At 33.5% G+C, this 20,477-nt stretch overlaps 1 protein-coding gene across 5 annotated transcripts in view; it reads left to right on the forward strand.

Annotated features, from left to right (window-relative positions):
* Positions 1-20,477, forward strand: part of LOC142342709 (ankyrin repeat and fibronectin type-III domain-containing protein 1-like) — a 96,246-nt gene that overhangs the window by 32,682 nt on the left and 43,087 nt on the right. For 3 of the 5 annotated variants that reach the window (XM_075394222.1, XM_075394226.1, XM_075394225.1), the window contains 2 exons: positions 15,665-15,989; positions 18,543-18,593. In XM_075394222.1, coding sequence (XP_075250337.1) covers positions 15,665-15,989; positions 18,543-18,593 — 376 coding nt within the window. Of the gene's footprint in view, positions 1-13,988; positions 15,086-15,664; positions 15,990-18,542; positions 18,594-20,477 lie in introns of those variants that run through there. The other 2 variants (XM_075394224.1, XM_075394223.1) reach the window with 2 other exon arrangements.

The raw sequence follows: 20,477 nt of genomic DNA on the forward strand, positions 1-20,477 counted from the left end.
GAATTTTTAAATTTCGAATCACAATATCCGTCATTTTTGATAGAATATTTGTCTTAAATAATGTTTTCATTTGCTTAGAATGCATTAGAATTTTCTGCTTTCTTTCGCACAAGGTTTTTAAGGAAAGCGATTTGCTTTATTATAAGTAATATATAGGGCGAACATTTTATTGCACCACTTCGGAAATTGATATTCACGGTATGAATTTATATCTATTTTGTACTCAATAACTGTTCATCAGATTACAAGGCTTGACTATAGTTTTTCGTATTTTTGTTTTTTTTTACTTTTAATTCAAAGACAATGAAATTCCGTAAGTTTTTTTGTTGTTGTCTCAGTATGAGAAATGAAAAGATAAGGCAGGACGCACTAATAATGTGCAGTAATTAAAGGCATAAGAAAACTGTTTTTGAAAACAAGTTTGTTTTGTTTTTACATTAGCTCTTAACTTTTGATCCTTGCTACGCAATAGAACTTAAAAAGCTTACTCCGTGATTCTCAGTAAGGAAAATTTGCTGTTTGAATAATTTTGGCATCACTTTTAACAAGTGTGTCTCTCAAACTTTTTCCTCTCAAAGCTTACTCACCTATATTTGCCAAAGTTTAACTTGACATTTTCCTGTAGTTGGTTTTAATGGAAAATATTGTTGTGTATGGTAACGTTCAGAAGTATCTGTATAGCATGACAGATTTTTCCGCTGTTCAAAAGGAAAAAGCAAAAATTTTGCGCAATGCGCAGAATCATTATGGCTTTCTCGCTTTTGTTCTGTATGTCATTTGCCAAAAATTTGTATTGCGCTGTATCATGAGAAAAAAATTAGGTAAAACTGGTTTTTACCCATTTAAAAACGTCTTAAACCAATATATATCGAAAAATGAAATAATATCCAAAAATTGAATGCCGAATGGAATTGGCTCTACATGCAACCGAAAAAAAACAACTCGAAATTTCTTATTTTGAATTGTTTCATCTAAGTTTGCTGAAAAGAAGACCTAGTTACTAGATATAAATTAATCAAATTTATCATTTTCGGCAGAAAACTGTATTCAAAAGGACAACATGAAATTAAATTTTTTGCTTCAGCAATAAAGCTCGGAACTTAGTTGCGTTCTTTTTCTGTACCAATAGTTTTCCCTTTTGAAATATTTTTTGCACAACACGACGTGACACTCGGTTATATTTCCATATTCACAATTTGCATGGCAATTATTAACTAGAAGTGGCGCTGTTGAATCTATGTATCTTCCTCAAATGAATATCTTTATCTTTATGACAGACTAGTGCTTGATCATCAATAGACTAGTGCTTGATCATCAAAAGTTTGGGTAAGACAAAATGCATCGAAAAAAATGAGTTAACAAAAGTAATTAGTCATTATCGAATCAATTCATTGTCAAAGGAAATCTTAACTGAAAGCCTGATTTAGTTAGTACATGGGTTATTAAACAGTTTTCAATCGATTATTGATCATGGAATGTTCAAATTAATTTCGTTCTGGCACAGGTCAGTAGATTTGCGATATTTTCTAACTGAAAATTTTGACTATTTGGCATTCCAAAATTGTGCTTCAACTAATTAATAGGTTCTTCAGTGGCTAAAAATCAGCAAATAAAAATTTTTGAGATGAAATTGCGTAGTAGGCACTGCAAATATCCTCTATGGATCTGCACAAAACGAAAAATGAAAAGGCTGTTTTAATCATTCGATGATTGCTAAGGTTTGTATATCAACTTTGAATGATTACTGTGAACAGTACGGCGTTTCTTTTGTTGCTAAAAACCATGCATGAGTTTTTCCAAAAACGAGAGTTTGAGAGTCTTCGCTGCTATTGCGTCAGCGGTTGCACGCTGATGCTTGTTTTTGTTTACCTGCTGGTACCTGAAATACAGTTTTGTTCTAAAATAAAAAGTAAATAGAAAGTAGTGCGTCGGTGTTTTTTGAATATGATGCGAATGTTTTTAGATTTGATGTAGAACATAGGCAACCGGTTTTGTATTTTTTGTTTTTCCTAACATTTGCCTGCTTTTATGTATGATCAGTAGATTTTGAATGCCCTAACTCAGTTATAGAGAATCAAATGCCCTTGTTTGTGAAAATGCACCCCACAAGGTCTCAAGAATTACTCTCACTATAATGGTGCTGAAGTAGAATCAATATAACGAGCAAAGAGTTGATCTAGTACCTTGTAAATTTTATTAAGAGAAAACGGAAATTGTTGTCAAAGCAAAACTTTTCGAGCTCTAGTTTTTAAATATCTTAAAACAAAAAAGCTCTATTCCTGGCTTTTAATGTGTCTCCTCAATAAGTTGGGCATAGTTATGTCCAAAAGTTGATTGAGGCTAAATTTGCGCGCAACAACTTTTAACCTATGACATCGTCATTTGTTTTTAAGTGATGTAACATAATGAGCAAACGCAGCTGAACAGTTCTCCTTGGATAGAGTGAGAAATGGGAAATTAGAGAGTTTTTGATTACTATTCTTAATAATTTGATCATATATGGAATACTTCATTTACGTCGCATGAGCTGAGGTTTTTGAGTGTTTATTGAGTAAAACCTGTCAAATCTTATCGTATAAGAAATGATAGATGTCTTACAAACTATACGGGACGCATAATCTAGTAAGTTCTGATAAAAAATCTTGAAGAAATTTGTTTTTATCTCAAATAAAGAAATTTGGAATCACTTGGGATTGCTTACATACCACGGTGACTGAATGTTATTTTTACTAACCCACTCCACTAGTCTGCGCAAGCTATCAATTGTCTTTAAACTCTTGAACGAGACGATTTTTTAGCTGTTCATCTGTTATTACGACTGGTCATCTCAATGGTAGGAGAGTTAAATTTGGAAAATTTAGCTAAACTCTTGTTATTCTAAGTAGAGAGATTTATTCAATGTCCTGGTCATTGTATGTTCGGTTTCATTTCACAACTATTTCCGTTGTTTTTTGTTTTCGATGACTTTAAAGGCATGAAGAGCCGCTGAATTTTGTGTTACGAGCTCATAAAGACTAATATAGTTGTAAACCCAGTGCTGATTGCGATAGCACTTTAGTTTTATTTATCAATGGAGATATATTTGAATATCAAAAAAGTTGAAGCAAACTTTAACTTGGTCTTTCCTAGTAAAGTTCGTTCCTTATCTTTGACAAAATTGCAGTTTTCAAATTTTAAAATTCGGGAATATTTTTGACAATGCAGTTTTCAAATTTTAAAATTCGGGAACATAGCTGAATAAAGATTTTTAAAAACTTTGATTTACAATCTCGGGCATGTTCGTTAAGGTCTGAATTAATGTTTTCATTTCATTTTCATTTTATTTTTGCAGAATGCAGCATAATTTTTCTCTCTCCTATAATTTTTTTAAAGAAAGTGATTTGCTTTGGAATTGAGGTTCTTTAATAACAAATTTTTTGTAGCTCAAAAAATTTTCATATTCATTGAAACATTGATAATTTTCTTTACTGCTCTTTATTTTTGATAATGAATCCAAGCGATGTTACCTTGATAATAACACAGTAAAAACACGCTAGTACCAAACTTCTTATCTAACACTTATTGCTAGAAATTTTTTGAATCAACAATAATGCGTGGCGGGTTATCAACTTTTTTTTATTATAGCTTTTATATTGAAGTTAGAATTCAAATAATCTAATGATCTTAAGTGGTTCATTTGAATATGCACTAGAGCCGAAAGAAACTTATTTCTTGGAAGGAAAGCTTGCGCGTTGAAGAAATTTGGCATCAATTTTAACAATTTTTGATCTCAAACTTTTTTCTCAAAGCTTACTCACCCATATTCACCGAACTTTAACTCGACATTTTTCCTACAGCTGCTATAAATGAAAAATATTGTCGCTTTTGGGAGTGTTCCCCAATATCTTTACAGCATAGCAAATATTGCGCCGTAAAACCTAAATAAATGCAACAATTTTGTGCAGTACACAATCATCATGGCTTTCTAGTTTTTTTCTGTATACTTGTCAAAAAATTGTATTGTTCTTTGCCATAAGTAACATTAGGTAAAACTGGTTTTTACCCATTCAAAAACCTCTTCATGCCAATCTATATTCATGCCAATTTTGAAAATTGAGGGCCTAATGGAATAGGCTCCTACATGCAATAAAAAACTCAAAATTTCATATTTTGAATTGTTTCATCTAAGTTTGCTGAAAAGAAGACCTAGTTAATAGATATAAATAATCAAATTTATCATTTTCGGCAGAAAACTGTATTCAAAAGGACAACTTGAAATTAAATTTTCTGCTTCAGCAATAAAGCTCGGAACTTAGTTGCGTTCTTTTTCTGTACCAATAGTTTTCTCTTTTGAAATGTTTTTTGCACAACACGACGTGACACTCGGTTATATTTCCACATTCACAATTTGCATGGCAATTATTAACCAGAAGTGGCGCTGTTGAATCTATGTATCTTCCTCAAATGAATATCTTTATCTTTATGACAGACTAGTGCATGATCATCAAGAGACTAGTGCTTGATCATCAAAAATTTGGGTAAGACAAAATGCATCGAAAAACATGAGTTAACAAAAGTAAACAGTCATCATTGAATCAATTCATTGTCAAAGGAAATCCTAATGGAAAGCCTGGTTTAGTTAGTACATGGGTTATCAAACAGTTTTCAATCAATTATTGATAATGGAATGTTCAAATGAATTTCGTTCTGGCACAGTTCTGGCACAGCAGCATTGAATTTTGTTCTGGCGCAAGTCAGTAGATTTGCGATAATTTCTAACTCAAAATTTTGACCATTTGGTATTCCAAATTTGTATTGAGCTGTGTTATGAGTAAAATTAGGTACAACTGGTTTTTACCCATTTAAAAACCTCTTTATACCAATATATATTGAAAAATGAAATTTTGAAATCTGAAAGCTGAATGCAATAGTCTCTACATGCAATCGAAAAATAACAACTAGAAATTTTGGTTTTTTAAGTGTTTTATCTAAGTATACTGAAGAGACGGCAGGTTACTGGAGATAAATAAATCAAGTTTGTCAGATCTGACAGAAAACTGTATTCAAAAGGACAACTCAAATATAATTGTTTGCTTCGGCAAAAAAGGTGGGACCTTAGTTGCGTTCGTTTTCTTAATGAATATTTTCATTTTTACATTTTTATTTTCAAAACAACACGCAGTGGTACATTTTTAATTGCACATTCACATTTTGTATGGCAATTATAAACCAGAAGCTGCGCTGTAGCATCATTGTTTTTTTTCTTAAATGATTGGTTTCATCTTTATGATAGAGTTTTGCTTGATCTTCAAGTTTTCACAGATGTGGTAACAAAACAAAAACCATAGAAAACATGAATAAACAAAATTAAGAATCTTCGTGAAATCATTTCATTTTTAAAGAAAAACATAACTTTTAAAACATGACAGTTATTAACAGTTTTTAATCAAATATTGATCAAGGAAAGTTAAAAAAAATTTCGTTCTGGTACAGTTCTGGCACAGTGGCATTGAATTTTGTTGTGGCGCAGATCAGTGAATTTGCTCGTTTCTAACTCGAAATTTTGACCATTTGGCATTCCAAAGTTGTGCTTAATTATTTAATAGGTTTTTCAGTAGCTAGAAATCAGCAAATAGAAGTTTGAGAGATGAATGTGCGGAGTAGGCACGCCAAAGATGATATATGGATCTGCATAAAACAAAAAGGTTGTTTTCATCTTTCAATGATTGCTAAGGTTTATTTACCAACTTTGAATGATTACTTTCAACTGAATGGAGTTTCTTTGTTGCTAAAAACCATGCATGAGTTTTTTCCAAAAACGAGTTTGGAAGTCGTTGCTGCTATTGCGTCAACGGTTGAACGCTGATACTTGTTTTTTCAAACCTGATGGTAACAGAACTACAGTTTTTTTTTAAATTCAAATTAATTAGAACTAATGCCTTTGTTTTTTTGAATGTCTTGTGAATTATTTTAGAATTTATGTAGAACATAGGCAACCAGTTTTCTATTTTTTTCTCTAATATTTGCGTTCTTTTATGTAAGATCAGTAGGTTTTGAACTCCCTACTGGCATTTGAATTGGCTTTTTATATTGGCATGTTTTCCTTAGATATTTCCTTGAAGTTATCGATGTTTCAGAATTATCCTCAGAAAAGGTGAATTTATATGGTTGCTTGGTTTGTTTTTGGTGCTTTTCTTGATTTGCCTTGATAAAGAATTAGCATGATTTTTTCTGGACGGTTTTGGAACATTTTAGATATTTTTATCAGCAAGAAGGTTTGTTGTTCAATCAGCAGTTTTTTTTCTAAATTTCCTTTTTCTGAAAACGTAAAATCAAAAAAGAACCATGAGGCATCAAAAAAGATCAAACTGATACTTTTATTGAGTTCATTATTTCATGTAAATATTTTTAATCTTTTATGACAAAGCTCAGGTTAATCAGAATTTTTAATATCGCCATTTGTCTAACGTGATTAGAAGTTTTTATAGTTGCCAAAAATGCTTTACATGTCTTCAGTACATTTGAAGTTCACAATTCCGAAGGTCGAGTAGTGCTTCAGTTATTTTATGCGTTTTAATTGCAGTGCAAAAATACTCTCCTGTAAAAATTGACTTCTAACACAGTAAAAACGGTTCTTTTGGCGAATTGAATGAAGCTTTTGAAGTTTTCTTTTTCACTTTACTGAAAATTTCAATGACTTTAATTTTAATTTTAATTTCTTCAGCATTTCAATTTAGTTCAGCACTAAGCAGGAAATAAAATGGCATTAAAAATTCCAATAAAAAGCGCCAATTCTCATTTTTTTCTTAAAATCTCATTCTAGCTAATTTAGTTTCTTTATAGGAGCAATTTATGTGGAGACAACAGATATTGGAACAAACTGCTTTAATATTTTCAGTTCATGTTTAGGCCGGAGCAAGACAGAAAAACTGATTAATTTTTAGGAAGAAAGCAATTGAAACTGACTGCAAAACCAAAAAATATTGAGTAAGCAAAGATAATTTGTCGTTGCTTTTGAAGAAAATTTTGACGCAAGACGCAAAAAGAATTTTTTACCAGTTGCTCTCGAATAAAGCTATTATTTTAAACGTGTTCTTTTTGCAAAATTGTTGCTTGACCGTTTTGTACTATTGTTCTATAACATTCTTCGTGTTCAGGTGACTTTTTACGCTTGACCTCTTATTTTTTGTGTGATGTAAATTCCAATTTCTCTCGCTCCGAAATAAAAACTTGTTGCTACAATAAAAATGGTTGTAAGGAACCGAGTTGGAAACAGTTATAGCTGGGCAGTTAAGATTTCAGACTACAGGTTTGATCCCCAATGAGGTTTTTTTGCAGCCATAAACAAATTCTAAGCCTCTGCATGGCATGTCACTCGAGAGCAATTGATCCCACGTTAGTCGGTTTATGTTGTCTAATTTGCTATTTTTAAAAAAACGCCGAAACGGAGATCATAGTCTGGACAGTTAGCATCACGATGATTATGATAGCATATTTTACCGGGGATCAAAAATCAAAGGAATAGAGTTCTATGTTTGCCCGGGTTGAAGTTTCTTTGATTTCATGCAAGGATCATATATGATTTCATGCTGTCCATACTTGATTTCTTAGTACGATCCTTGTATGAAACCAAAGAAATCATATATGATCCTTGTATGATTACCAAGAAATCATATATGATCCTAGTACGAATACCAAGAATCATACATCTATTTTTTGAAAATCTTTACCCATTTATGTTTTTTGTTTTTATTCGGTAGGGCATCACATATATGATATCCTGGCATCACATTGTGATCCCCCATAAAACCCTAACGTACAATATAAACTGCAGGTTGGGCACAAAATAAAAGAGTAAGTCCAAACAATTAACAAAATTTTTGACATACTCTGAAGCCAGTTTATACTTATAAATGCTCATTTATAAAAAAAAAATTAATCAAGAAAAAATGCATATCACGTCAAATTCGTTTTCTGAATACGTTTAAACCACAATGTTATTCTTTTAGCGCACACGAAGAATCGAATGTGGATTGCAAATGCGATATAATAATTTAAAAGTCCTCTGACTACATTATACGAGAATTTGTGGCACCAGTCAATGTATTATGTGTCATATATGGCCTTGTATGAAATCCAAGAATTTTTTCCAACTTCAATGGAAAATCAAAACTATACAGTTTTTAGTCTTTGAACTTTTTTGTATGATCCTTGTATGATTTGTAGGAAATCATATATGATCCTTGTATGACTACCAAGAATTCATACAAATCATACATGACCTAGTATGGTTACTAAGAATCATATATGACCTAGTACGAAATCAAAGAAAGTTGTATGATCGGTGACCCGGGTGTCGCACAACTGTCAGTGTCTTACTCTTTACCACGCAAAAATACTAATAATAATTCTGCGGCTATTGTAAATAGCCGCAGAATTATTATAAAATATTGTAAAATGTAAAATAGAATTATTATAAAATATTGTAAAATATATATTATGAACAGTTTGATAGACGTTTTCAAAAAATTCTGTCGAGTAGTCTTTTTACAAACATTTTTAAGATCTTCGAAACTCAGGAGACTTTTTACCGGCTCTCCTGCTCTAATGAAGCATCCTTAAATGTACTGAAATTGGCCAATACAGCGGCCACCATTAATTATTGTTAAACACTTTTGCGATTTGAGGGATATACTTTTCATTGAGCCTGCTTTCTTAATAGGATTTTCTTCGCACAGAATTTAGCTTTAGAATTTAGGACGTGTTATGGGTCTGTTGACTAAAAGTTATTCACAGCATTTTGAGGGCATGTGTCCGTTTGACCGCTATGAACGCGTGGCTGCCACATTTTGATTATATAGGATATTTGTGATATTTTTGCAAGATTATCTCACAGAAAACATGCTTTTCTTACGACAATTCTCACCAAAGTCGATCGCAGGATATTTTGGATCTATCGATTGTAATAATACTAAATTGAGCAGCCACGGTAAAAAAGTTTTTGGAGCATTTCAAATACTGTTGACTTAAGTATATGCTTAGTAATGATCGATTCAGTCTTTTCCGGGATCAATTTTTACGTTGCAAGCTTAGTCGTAGTGAAAATTTAATGCTGAAATTAGTGGCCAAGATAACCGTTGTCCAAATGTTATTGACAGCATTTTGAGGGCATATGTCCGTTTGACCGCCATAAAAGCGTGGTTGCCACATTTTGATTACGGGGCGTCCAGCAATCAATGAGCGTCGCAAGGTGAAAGCGAAGCCAAGGCCAGTAGATTAGATAAATTGAATTTTATTGGCATTTCGGTCAACAACAATTCTTTAATCTTATTTATCGTCAATAAAATGGTTTATCTCGAAATGCAAACTTACTAAAAGGCTCTAGCATTAATGTAGGCATTTCTCAGGTGTGTCCAAGTTTAATATATTTGATTGGCTGGACATTGTCTGGTCGGAGCAGAAATGGATAAAAAGAATCGTAATTGATCAGATCTAACCGCCATATGTTTACATGCATAAGGCGTCAATCTAAATGATAGTAAACAATTATTCAACTGGCTAGAACTCCGGATTTTTATGTGAGTTACAAGTTAATAAGGCAACGGTTTTAAAACCAAAAGCAGTAGCGTCCATTTAAGTTTATATCTTGCAATTATATAAATCTTGTAGAACAGTCAATCTTTTTGGATCAGACGACGTTAATCTGGCACTAACTCTGGGTAAATATTAGCAATATGGGTTGCTTCTGCATGTAATAAAAACCGCCTGTGTGTCAAAAACTGAACAAAAGAAGTTGACCAAAGTTTATAGAAGATTGATTTGGTTATTGAAAAGATTTTTGGACCTCTGATATATGGGTGCTAATTTCAATGTTTTTAGCGTTCAAAATGTTGACCACAAGCATCAAGATTTTTTTTAAAAAAAAGTGATATACTGTCTATTTTACGTCGCCTGTTTGTACTGGTTTCTCTTGCATGCAAAGTAAACGTTTTGCATTATGCTTTCTCAAGTAGGGTCTAAATTTAGGTTTATAATTTCATTCTTTCTCTGATAAATTTCATCAGTTAACACAGTAAACGTGAAATAAAAAATATTTTAGCGTCAAGTTTTTCTCAGAAGGCCATTGAGAAACTCTGTTGGACGCAACTTTAACAAATAGATTTAGAGTTTAATAACAGTTATTTCTATCTCCCTAAAAGTGCTATAAATAAGTTTAAAACAGCAGATTTCAAGTGTAATAGAATATTGAGCGTTTAGTTTTGTTTTGCTGGCCATTTGTTAAGTTGTAAAATACTTTTATAATGAAACGAAGAGGCTCGTTAAAGTGCGTACGCACATGAAGTTCTGAACCCGCTCATCCACATTCTTGACTTATTGGCTACCAAATGATGAACAGATAGAAAACTTTCAAAAACATACATATCGTTCTATGACCACTACTGGAATACAATAAAGCCACACTAGAGAATAAAACTTGTTGATAATGGGAATACTAGAAAAGACAATAATAAAGAACAAATAACAAACATTAATTACGACCAGAACTCGATTTCTATATTTTAAAAAAAATAATATCAAACTCATCAAATGAAACCTGAACAAATCAAATTAACCTTTACTTCAATAGAAAAGATATGTGGCCTGTTCTCAGTGCGACTGAGTAAAAGGTCGACAAAAAGAGCAAAAAGGTGCGAATTTCACAAATACGTTTCTTTTTCTGAAACAAATTTATTTCACATTGATTAATATTATTAGCTATTAACTGAAATAAAAAAAATCTTTATTTATGCCTATAGGAAGCAATTGAGGCCTGTCATTAGCCAATGTACGTCATACGGCTACAAAAAAAAGATACCGGCAAAAATCAACTTTGCGCAAAAATGACAGTCAAGCCATTAAAACCATAAACTTTTCACTATGAGCATTATTAATGTTCAATTGAGCAATATTTCAATGGCAATGGGGCCTAACATTAACGTTAGAATTTAAAAAGAAAACAACAATCCTTTCATATGTACAATTATAGAAAAATATCAAGCATTTTAAGAAATCTCGTAGTAACAGTGGTAACAAAGCCGAGAAACTGATGGTTGAAACTAAAACCGTTATAAATTATATTATATCTCACTAGAAGTGGGTTGTGAAATGTCTGAACAGAGACTAAGCTACAAATCGTCTGAAAATAATTCAAAATGGTGAAGCTCAAAGTCAAAATATGTTTCTGAAAACGTTTTCAAAAATTTCCAAAAGTCATAACAGACATTCAATTTCAAAAATGTTATTACAATGCAGTGAAAGTTTCTGACAAGTTTTGGAACAACAGTTTTTCTTTGTTTTTGTTTTGCGCTATTGAGCAATGAGAACGGCAGAAATTTTCCCTGGATGTAGAATAAAAATTCTTCTAAAGTTATGCGCTGGCAGACACTACATGTTTGTCGATTTTACTGCCGTTAGGATAAACAACTAGTAGAAAGACAGATTGTGTTCTGACAAGTGTGCGAAATTGTGACTAAGCAAATTGTTTTATTGGTCCATTGCGACTTAATAATTGACCCTAAGTTTTTATAATTACTTGATGTTATTAAATGACGAACAGCTGGGACGTTGTTCATTCTAAACGGCTGACCCGTTGTTTTTTGCTTTTTTATTTAATTTTTGAAAATTGATCTTTTGGTAAAAATGGCACCAATATAAGTTTGTAACCCAGTTTTCTCAAATTTGTGTAAGTGCACTCCGAAAAACGCTGAAACAATCACAATAACAAAGCAGGCAGTTCTAACACCAAAGTTCAATTAAAGACCCACTCCAGTTTTTTTTCAAATGAAGCCAAAACAACGTATATAATGTTTTAAAAGCAAAACTTATGGTGTCTATGGTTTCCACAGTGTTTTATATAAATTTATTTTTGAGTTTTTTATGTATTTGTTCTTCTTTTGGTATACCTATAACAACTTATAATTGATGGCCTGTTTCAATAGCTCTCTGTTGAGGTATTTGTGAATCTATTTGATGCCTTCAACTGACAGCTAATGGTTTTAATGACTTAGAATTCATTTGTTTTCAATATCAATACATTTGAGAACTCAGCTTTTTTGTTTCGGTTTATCCCAACTGGTTCTTTTGTATCGACAGAGCTCATTCATTTTTTGAACCAAATTTTAATCTTTTCATTTATTTTTTTTAGCAGCCTAATTTTCGTTAATCATTTCTGAGTTTTTGAAAACGCTTGCATTTGTTAATTTGTTGTCATATAGTTTAACATTGCGTTTAGATTCGCTCATTGGTTTCATAAGGAAATCGATGTGATGCTCCTTGGTATTTTTTTAAATTGAAAGCTTGTGGTTGCTATGACTTAAATTTATTTGGTTTCAAGAAAAAAAGGGATTTTTCAGTTCTTTTTTTCGTCAACTTGTCGTCTAGTTTGGTTAACCGCTTCTGCTTCTTCTATTTAAGTGCAGGCTACTTTTCCACTTTAGGTTGTATGGGATGCTTATTTGATTTTGTTACTACGTGATTTTGAAGAAAAGATATTGAATTTTTGATGTAATAATTTTTTATTCTGGCTGTTTTATCTCGTCCCGTAGTCTCATTTAAGGAAGATCACATCGTTTTGCTGATGCGGCATTATTCAGTTCATTTATTGTTTTGATGTTATAGCAGTTTTTAATATTTCATTTGCCAATTATTTTCGAACAGTATGTGATTTATTGGAAGTGTCTTCTCTTCTTGACTTGCTGAAAAATTTCAGTCAGAAATGCTGATGAGCGAGTTTGTAGCATTATGTGCAAGCGCACATTACCGAGCCTCCTTGTATATAAATTGCTGAAGTACAAATCAACTCCAATTTACTCATCAATTTGCTAACATCTGTTTCTGTCGAAGTTATCATTCAACTAAATGGCGCTGCGCCGAGTTACTGCAGGGGCTCTATTATTTAGACGATAAATTTTTTGTGCCAACCGCGGCATTGACAAACATTGCACATGGCATTTATTGCTCCAAATAAATCATTGGAGTAAAATTCACTAAAGTTCCTGTTGTAGCTATCTATTTGTGATTGTTAGTTTTGGTTTCTCCAATCGTAAAAAGATTTATTAAGTCTTTTAGTTTTTAGCAGCTGTTCGAATATTGGAGTGACTTTGCTCAGCTGGATTTGAAAACTGCTCTATATATACAAGATTTTATGAGCTTGGAAACTTTTATAGGGCTAATTATAATGCCCGTTTGATCTGCTAATCTCAGAAATTCCGAAGCCGAAAGTCTGATTAAGATCTCGGAAATTTATTACTAGAGCCTCGCCCGAAAAGGGAGACTTCTGAAAAGAAACCTGCTGAAAGAGAAGATCAGCGAAACAAAGAATCAATTTGCAGTTTCTTTTTGTTCACAACAGACCTATCCTATAGTTTTGAACAGATAAACTTCTTACACATTGTTGCGTCATTTTATTGAACCCTTTATTCTACAAAACCTACGCAACGATTTTAGGAGATCAAAACTGATCCTTTTTGATCCATTGTTCTGTCAGTTATTTTTACAAATCATTTAATTTGTGAACAATTTTGAAATCTCCGCTGTTTTCTTGGATATCTCGCAGTTTGGATATCCTTGCTGGGAATGTTTTTGGGGTCTTGACGGGCCTGGGTTGGACTTTTCCCGGTCTTGGCTGTGAATGGGTGAATGTATGAACTGGGTAGGTGGTTGATTGTTTGGATTAAGAACCAGTGATCTGAGCCGACACGTGCTAAATGTCTGGTAGGTGTTCACGCTTGCCTGAACACGGGTAATGCCCCACTGATTACCCCCTCTAATCGCTAATTTGGGCAATCTTGCCCGAAATAAATGGGGTGAAAGCCTGTCCATTTATAACTTTGATAAATGTTTTATTATTTGATTATAACTTATTACTCTCAGAAGTTCTAAAACTAGTTTCAATAAATTTTGCCGCTGTTTCGTTTGGACTCTCTTGAATTTTGTCAAGTGAGTTTATGTAAGTTTGTATGCAAAGTAGAATGAATGGTTTCTTTAGTTATTTGTAGTGTCCATACGGCGTATGGTATGTTTGTGTCTCTTACAAATTGTCAAACGCAATTAGCTCTAGAGCTTTCTGGAGGTTTTTCTCATTAGCGAGCAAAGAAGGGGAAACTTTTCCCAATATTTGTAAACATTTCACTACCTGCCATCTGATTTAAGTTCCCCAAGCGCCCAAACCAATTCCCAGCAAGGAGCTACAACTCTTTATGTGGAGCTAAATTAAAACATACACAAACCGTTTTCTATTATCTAATTATTTTGAATGAAAACAATCTAGATACCACCAAATGTTTAAAGAAAGACCAACAATTTACAAATCGAAATTACTTTCGGCTGTCCCCTTTCTGGTCCATTTCGCGCGCCCATATTTATTTTCCTAATTCCACAAAATCCTCAAATAAGTCCCTCAAAATTGCTCCCAAGTTTTTGACTTTCTGTCGCTCATGTTTCGTTTTTGAGGGGCAAGGATTAGAGAACGTACTGATTTCGTACACACCTTGTGTTGGGTTTCAATTGACCGCGTTTTGAAAGAAAAATATAACTACTGTATTTTACCCATTTGTGTATTTTTGATTACTCTATTTACCGAAAATGTCAACTTTTTGTGACTTAAAACCCTCACCCAAAAATAGTACATGTTCTGATGATGTTTTTGAAAACCCCACACCTGTTATCAACTTTTCCTCAATTTCCGAATGTCTTTTTCCGAGTCGTTTTCAACGCGACAGCACTTCTTCGGCATCGTCATCAACGTCGTCAAGTTGCAAAATTCCAGGCTGCAACTCCTCGACGTTGGGATCCAACGATTGCGCTTCTTGTTTAGCTTTCCCGTTCTCAATTCCAACTTCCCTTCAAAGAGTAAACTTCCCACCTTGCTGCTGTTTGGTTGACAATCCCTCGTTTAGGAGGAATTGTCACGTTAGATTAAAAAATTATCCCTCATGCAGTAGTTTGTCAAATTTATTGAGTTCTCAAAGTGGGAACAGCAATTTGCCAGCGAGGGTCAGACCAGTGGATAATGATTACAATTATGTACCGTCTGGAGCTCTATCCGCCGCTCTGGCGCTCACGACAGGTACTTGCAGATTTTTAATTCCCCTCTTTTCTGGCGAGAGCTCATTTCTGGCGTAATTTTAATGTGTCAGATTTTGATCCTATGTGCAATGAACCATTTCAGGTACTGAACCAAGTCCAATATAATATCAACAAAAAGCTCTGTTCTGACAAAAAGTTGACGCGGATTTTAGGATTGGAGTTGTTCATGTGATTGTCATTATGCGAGTCAAACTCGCACTCAATGCCAAATCGTATAATGATTTGTTAAATCGGAATAAACATCGCACAGGATGTTTCTAAATATTAACTAATTCAGTTGAAATAGCTTAGGTTGTTCTCAAGACCTTGGTTTCTTATTCAAACTTTTAATTTTTCCGTAGATTGAAATGGTGAAATTCCCCCAACCTAGTTTCAAACTCTTATTTTTACAACTAAGAAATGCGTACTTGAGTGTTGTGCCTGATTAAATGTACTTTGGTTTTTATCTTTTCGGCGATTTAAGGACCGTTGCGACAATTTTCATCTTTCCCGTAATTATAGTTTTGACTATTTGGACTTCGACTATTTGAACAGTTTACAAAACCCATCATCTTTTCAGGTGGAAAGCGACGAAACGACAAAAACCAAATGCTCGGCTCAGTGGCCGAACACGGGACCGGAGGTGTCTCTGACGGTGCAAATGGCGAGAGCGGTAGGCGTGCTTCGGTACCCGAGAGCAAAAGATCAATGACAGACACGGAACAACGAGGCGACAGCAATTACGAAGAGACTGACTTCTCGGAAGCTGAGAATAGTTTGTTCAATATGGCAATGCCTTCTTTCATATCCTCACTCAACTTCAACAAGCTGGGAGGAGGCAGGAATCACCATAGCAACCACAGCCATCATCATCAGTCTAGCAACAATGTTGACAATTTCAAAAGGTTTCTGCTCTTATTATCTTTTAATGATCTCAAATTTTCGATCTCAAATGCTGCTTTCAATTTCCGGACATCAAAATCCTGAGAGACTATTACTCTATTCCAATTATCTATTTCTTTTTCTATCGAATTGAAATGTGACATCTATTTTAGTAGCAGATTATATATAACAAATTTGGATATATTTTGATATTTTTTCGGGCGGATTTACTTGCTTCGTAATATTTAAATCCATTATTAGGGAAGACTAATATCACTAGTTTTAATTTTCTCTTGTTGATTAGGACTCTAATTGGAACATTATAGTATTAACCACAATCGTGTCAGCTTTTCGAGAAATACTTCAATAGAAAATTATTGAAGCTAACACTAATACGATAAAACGAATCTAAAGCTCCTTTCATTGCCTTGATTAATAATAATTAAAAAATGAAAGTCAACTGTCCATGTCAAATTGTCTTTATGTGAGTATGTGGAATCGATTGACTGCAACCTGGTGAATTTGCTTATTCATCTTTGAAAACGCCGGTCTTGAAAAAAATTGTTGCAATGGTCCTTGGTTGAAAAATTATTATTCAGTTATGACTGTCAAGCTAAAACTTCGAGTTGTAGCGCATAAGAAATTTAAATTTGGTTAAATTTAATCCTAGATTCTGGTTGAATATGGGGCCTAGATGTCCTATTTCAGCACAATGGCCAGTTCAAAAGTTTGCACTGGTCAAACGCATAACTTGATTTTAGCCGACAGAATTTGAATCGATCAAACGAACATCGATTTAACCAGTTTGAACAGCTTCTGAAAGATCAAAGCGTCTATCAATTTTGCAGTCGTAAAATTCTAATCAAAAGCTTGACTACAAAACGCGAAAAAGAGTTTAAGAGTCATTATAGTTTCACGAATTGTCCTGTTAAGTTGATGACCATTGTCGTTTTTCCATTTTGAAGCAGTGGAATAATAGGTTGTTCACTTTGTGATTTATTATCTGACCAGTAAGCGCTTTAAAAGTTCATAAAGTGTTTAATTTACAAAGAATGATCAAAAACGTGATTTTACTCAACAAGCTTTTATGATAAAATTAAAACAGTTTTTGTATCGAATTTAATTGAATTACTGTTGCATATTAAATTGCATTTTGCAGTTAACTTAAGCAGCTCTCGAGCTAACTTCATATCAAAAATTGATAACTTTACTTGGTTAAGAATTTCACGAATCAAAATATCAAAAATTAAACTGCTGTGCAAACCGTTTCTTGTTATAACAAACACAGGTTTATCAAATTAATAAACTGCCAGTTGGCCAAGTCAGTTTGTTCATATATTTAATTGATACTCAGTGTCAACGAGAATGAAAACGTTTTAAAAATTTATTAATTCGATCACAAGTTAATTAATTTGCCTCTGGTTATCACAGATGTCTTGCACCGCGTGCATAATTCCCACTTTGAAAAAGTCCATGATGGCTCATTGTGGCAGTACTAACCAAGATAACCAGTCGGTTATTAAGCATAATAACAAGCAGAGCAGCGGTTACAACCAACAAGTCAACGATGAAAGTCAAGTGTAAGTTAATAATCACTATTCATTTTGGTCAAATGAACTCGGTTGAATTTCGGTCAATTTCGATTCACTGAAACAGGTGATATTAACATCAATCAATGGCATCTTAAGGACGCACCATACTTCTCGGCTATAGCACAGCTAAATTTCATTCTGAAATTGTAAAAATTTGCTCATAATTATTCTACTGATTAGTTATTTATCGGGCTGCTCATGGTATTTTCAGTGTCGCCATTTTGTCGGAATTCACAGTTTTAAGATAAAAAGTGACATCGTTAGAGTCTGGTTATAGTAAGAATACAGACTGAGAATACCATGATCCAGTGCTGAACGACCCAGGATCATAGGTCCAGCTTCTTACATGCGCTACAATTGTCCCTCACCTAGAATGAGTAGCATTTAGACATATCTTTTTTAGCTCATCAGGAGTCTGCCAAGGGTAATTTATAGTTTACTCAAAATTTGACTCATAAAAACGTACTACTTGTTTGTGATTTGTACAATATATAACTGACATTAGTAGGTTGTCATTGCATACAACATACCAGGATCGATACGAATAGTGACGTTATGCATATAGTACCTATACGATTAGGTATAGATACATATATAGATCTCTTTACGTTATAGTACTCAATGAAGATTATTTTATTAATGACCTTGGTAGAGTACTTAAACACACGCCTGCCTAACGCACTATTCACTTAGAATTATTGAATAGTTTTTACAATTTTTCCGTTTGTCCCTTCCCTCCCTCAGCGTGTGAAGATTATTGGCACCCTAAGCGCATATGCTATATTACCACATATTTATTCACTGTGATTCGGCATGCTTTCCATAGCTAGGGGGTGCATAACGCACTGGTTTGTGGGCAGAGGGGGAGAGGGGATGGCAATAACGGAAATGATCAGAATTATATTTTGATCGCGATAATCCAAATTAATTTGTAACCAATATGACTGGAAGTAAAGTTTTTAGCGAATGATTTTTGATTTTTAGCCCATCATGTTTCTCGTTCAGCGCTGCCATGACAACAATCAGCGGAAATTCGTAAGCAGTGCCTGCGTTAATCTGTTGACAAAATAATTTTTCATATTATAACCACTAGCACATAGTATTTTTTAAATTTTTCAATTACTAACGTATAATCAGGAAAAACTCATTACAATTCAGTAATAAACTGTGTGGTTATGTGTTATCAGTAACAATAGTAATGCAAAATGCTTCGGAAGTTCGACTGGTGTACCTGAATTATTAGAACTATTAAAATTGAGTTAGAGTTGATGAATTCGATGTTAGAAATCATGTCATTTTGGAGGATATGTTTGACCGTTTTGTTCTTAACCAAGGTTTTTTCTCAACTAACTAACGGTCTCAGGTTCGTTTTGCCAAATTATTTTGAGCTATGTTACTAGATGAAATGTTTTTACCATCAAAGGATAGTACCAATTGGGCCACAAATTTTAGTATAAAATACTTTGCCCATAAGTCGTCTCAAAAACATTTAACAGTGTTTTCGAACAAACAAACAATATGGTGAGTCGCAAACAAACAAATAAGATAGTGAGTCGCAAAATAACATCAAATTATGTTCTTGAGAAAAATGGAAGACAACACTCTGGATTACCAAATTTGAAATCAATTTTGAAAGAAAAATTAAAATTTCTTATCTCAAATTAATTTGATTTAATCAAAAGTGTATGCTCTCAAACAAAGATTTGAAACAACTATTAGGGTCCAAATTTTGGTCTTCTAAAATACAGCTCCTCGCTTCATCAATTTTTAGTCTGACCAACTGACTTTTTGCCAGCAAAAGTAGCATAAACTTGTCAAGCCTTAGGTTGTTATGTCCCAGAGCAGCTTGAGTAAAGGTATTTAGGTCCATACGGCTCGGAAGCCTAAAATAACGATTTTAAGGTCCATTCACGCATATACGCTCTCAACATAACACAAAATAAAACAAAACAACGACACAACACAAAACATAACAAAGCACACACAGACACACACACACACAAACAAACACGCACACGCACTTTTAGGACCTCCCATTTTTATTCATCAAGGCTAGCCTTCTAATGAGCTTACGCTACTTACTGCCAAAGAAAGACACACGCCAGTAGTTTGAGAGCAACGTGTCCAACAATAGGAAGTTATCTTAATTCTTTTGAACAAGTTTGGTTTCAGTAAAAGTTCCAAGCCACCGCTCCTTGTTTTATGTTTTCTAAATTAAAAAAACCGAGAGCAGTTCGAGTGGAGGGATTCAGCTTTAAATGGCACCGATGACAAAATTTGCTATTTTAAGTTGATTTCCATGAAGTGTATGCGCAACATCAAGCAGCAAATTAAAACAACAACACAACACACAACACGACAGAGTACACACAAAAAACATACACACTAAAAACACGCATTTTCAGTCCCTCCCATTTTCAGTGGAATCTAAGTCAATGAGGTAGCCTCCTGCTGAGTTTAAACTGTTTACTACCAAAAATAACGATCACCAGCCGTTTGAGTGAAACTCGTTTGACGTTAGGAGGTTATCATAAAATTTTTTGGACTAGTTGTGACTCAGCAAATCTTTGAATCGAATGCTTGTTGTTACATGATTTTTAAACAAACCGTAAAAATTTTAAATAGCCCTCTGGCCTCACTATGAACTCTAATTGTATCCTGCTTTCCCAGTAACTAATGAATAGTGGTCATTTTAAGAAAAGGCGAAAACGTCTGCTTCAGATTAGTCCTGTTTAGATTTTTCAAAGCAAGATAAAACACTTATCAGATTTTTTTAACTAGGTCTGAGAAAGTATATTACATTTATCTTTTGACCTGGTTTGCATGTTTTTTCACAACTCTGGCAATACTTTTCTCAAAGCAACATTACTTATCTACACAAACAATTATTTTAAACATGTATTTTTTTTCTACAGTTTG

This window comes from Convolutriloba macropyga, chromosome 7 (genome assembly GCF_964194025.1).
Source record: "Convolutriloba macropyga chromosome 7, txConMacr16.3, whole genome shotgun sequence".
Classification (NCBI taxonomy): Eukaryota; Metazoa; Xenacoelomorpha; order Acoela; family Convolutidae; genus Convolutriloba; species Convolutriloba macropyga.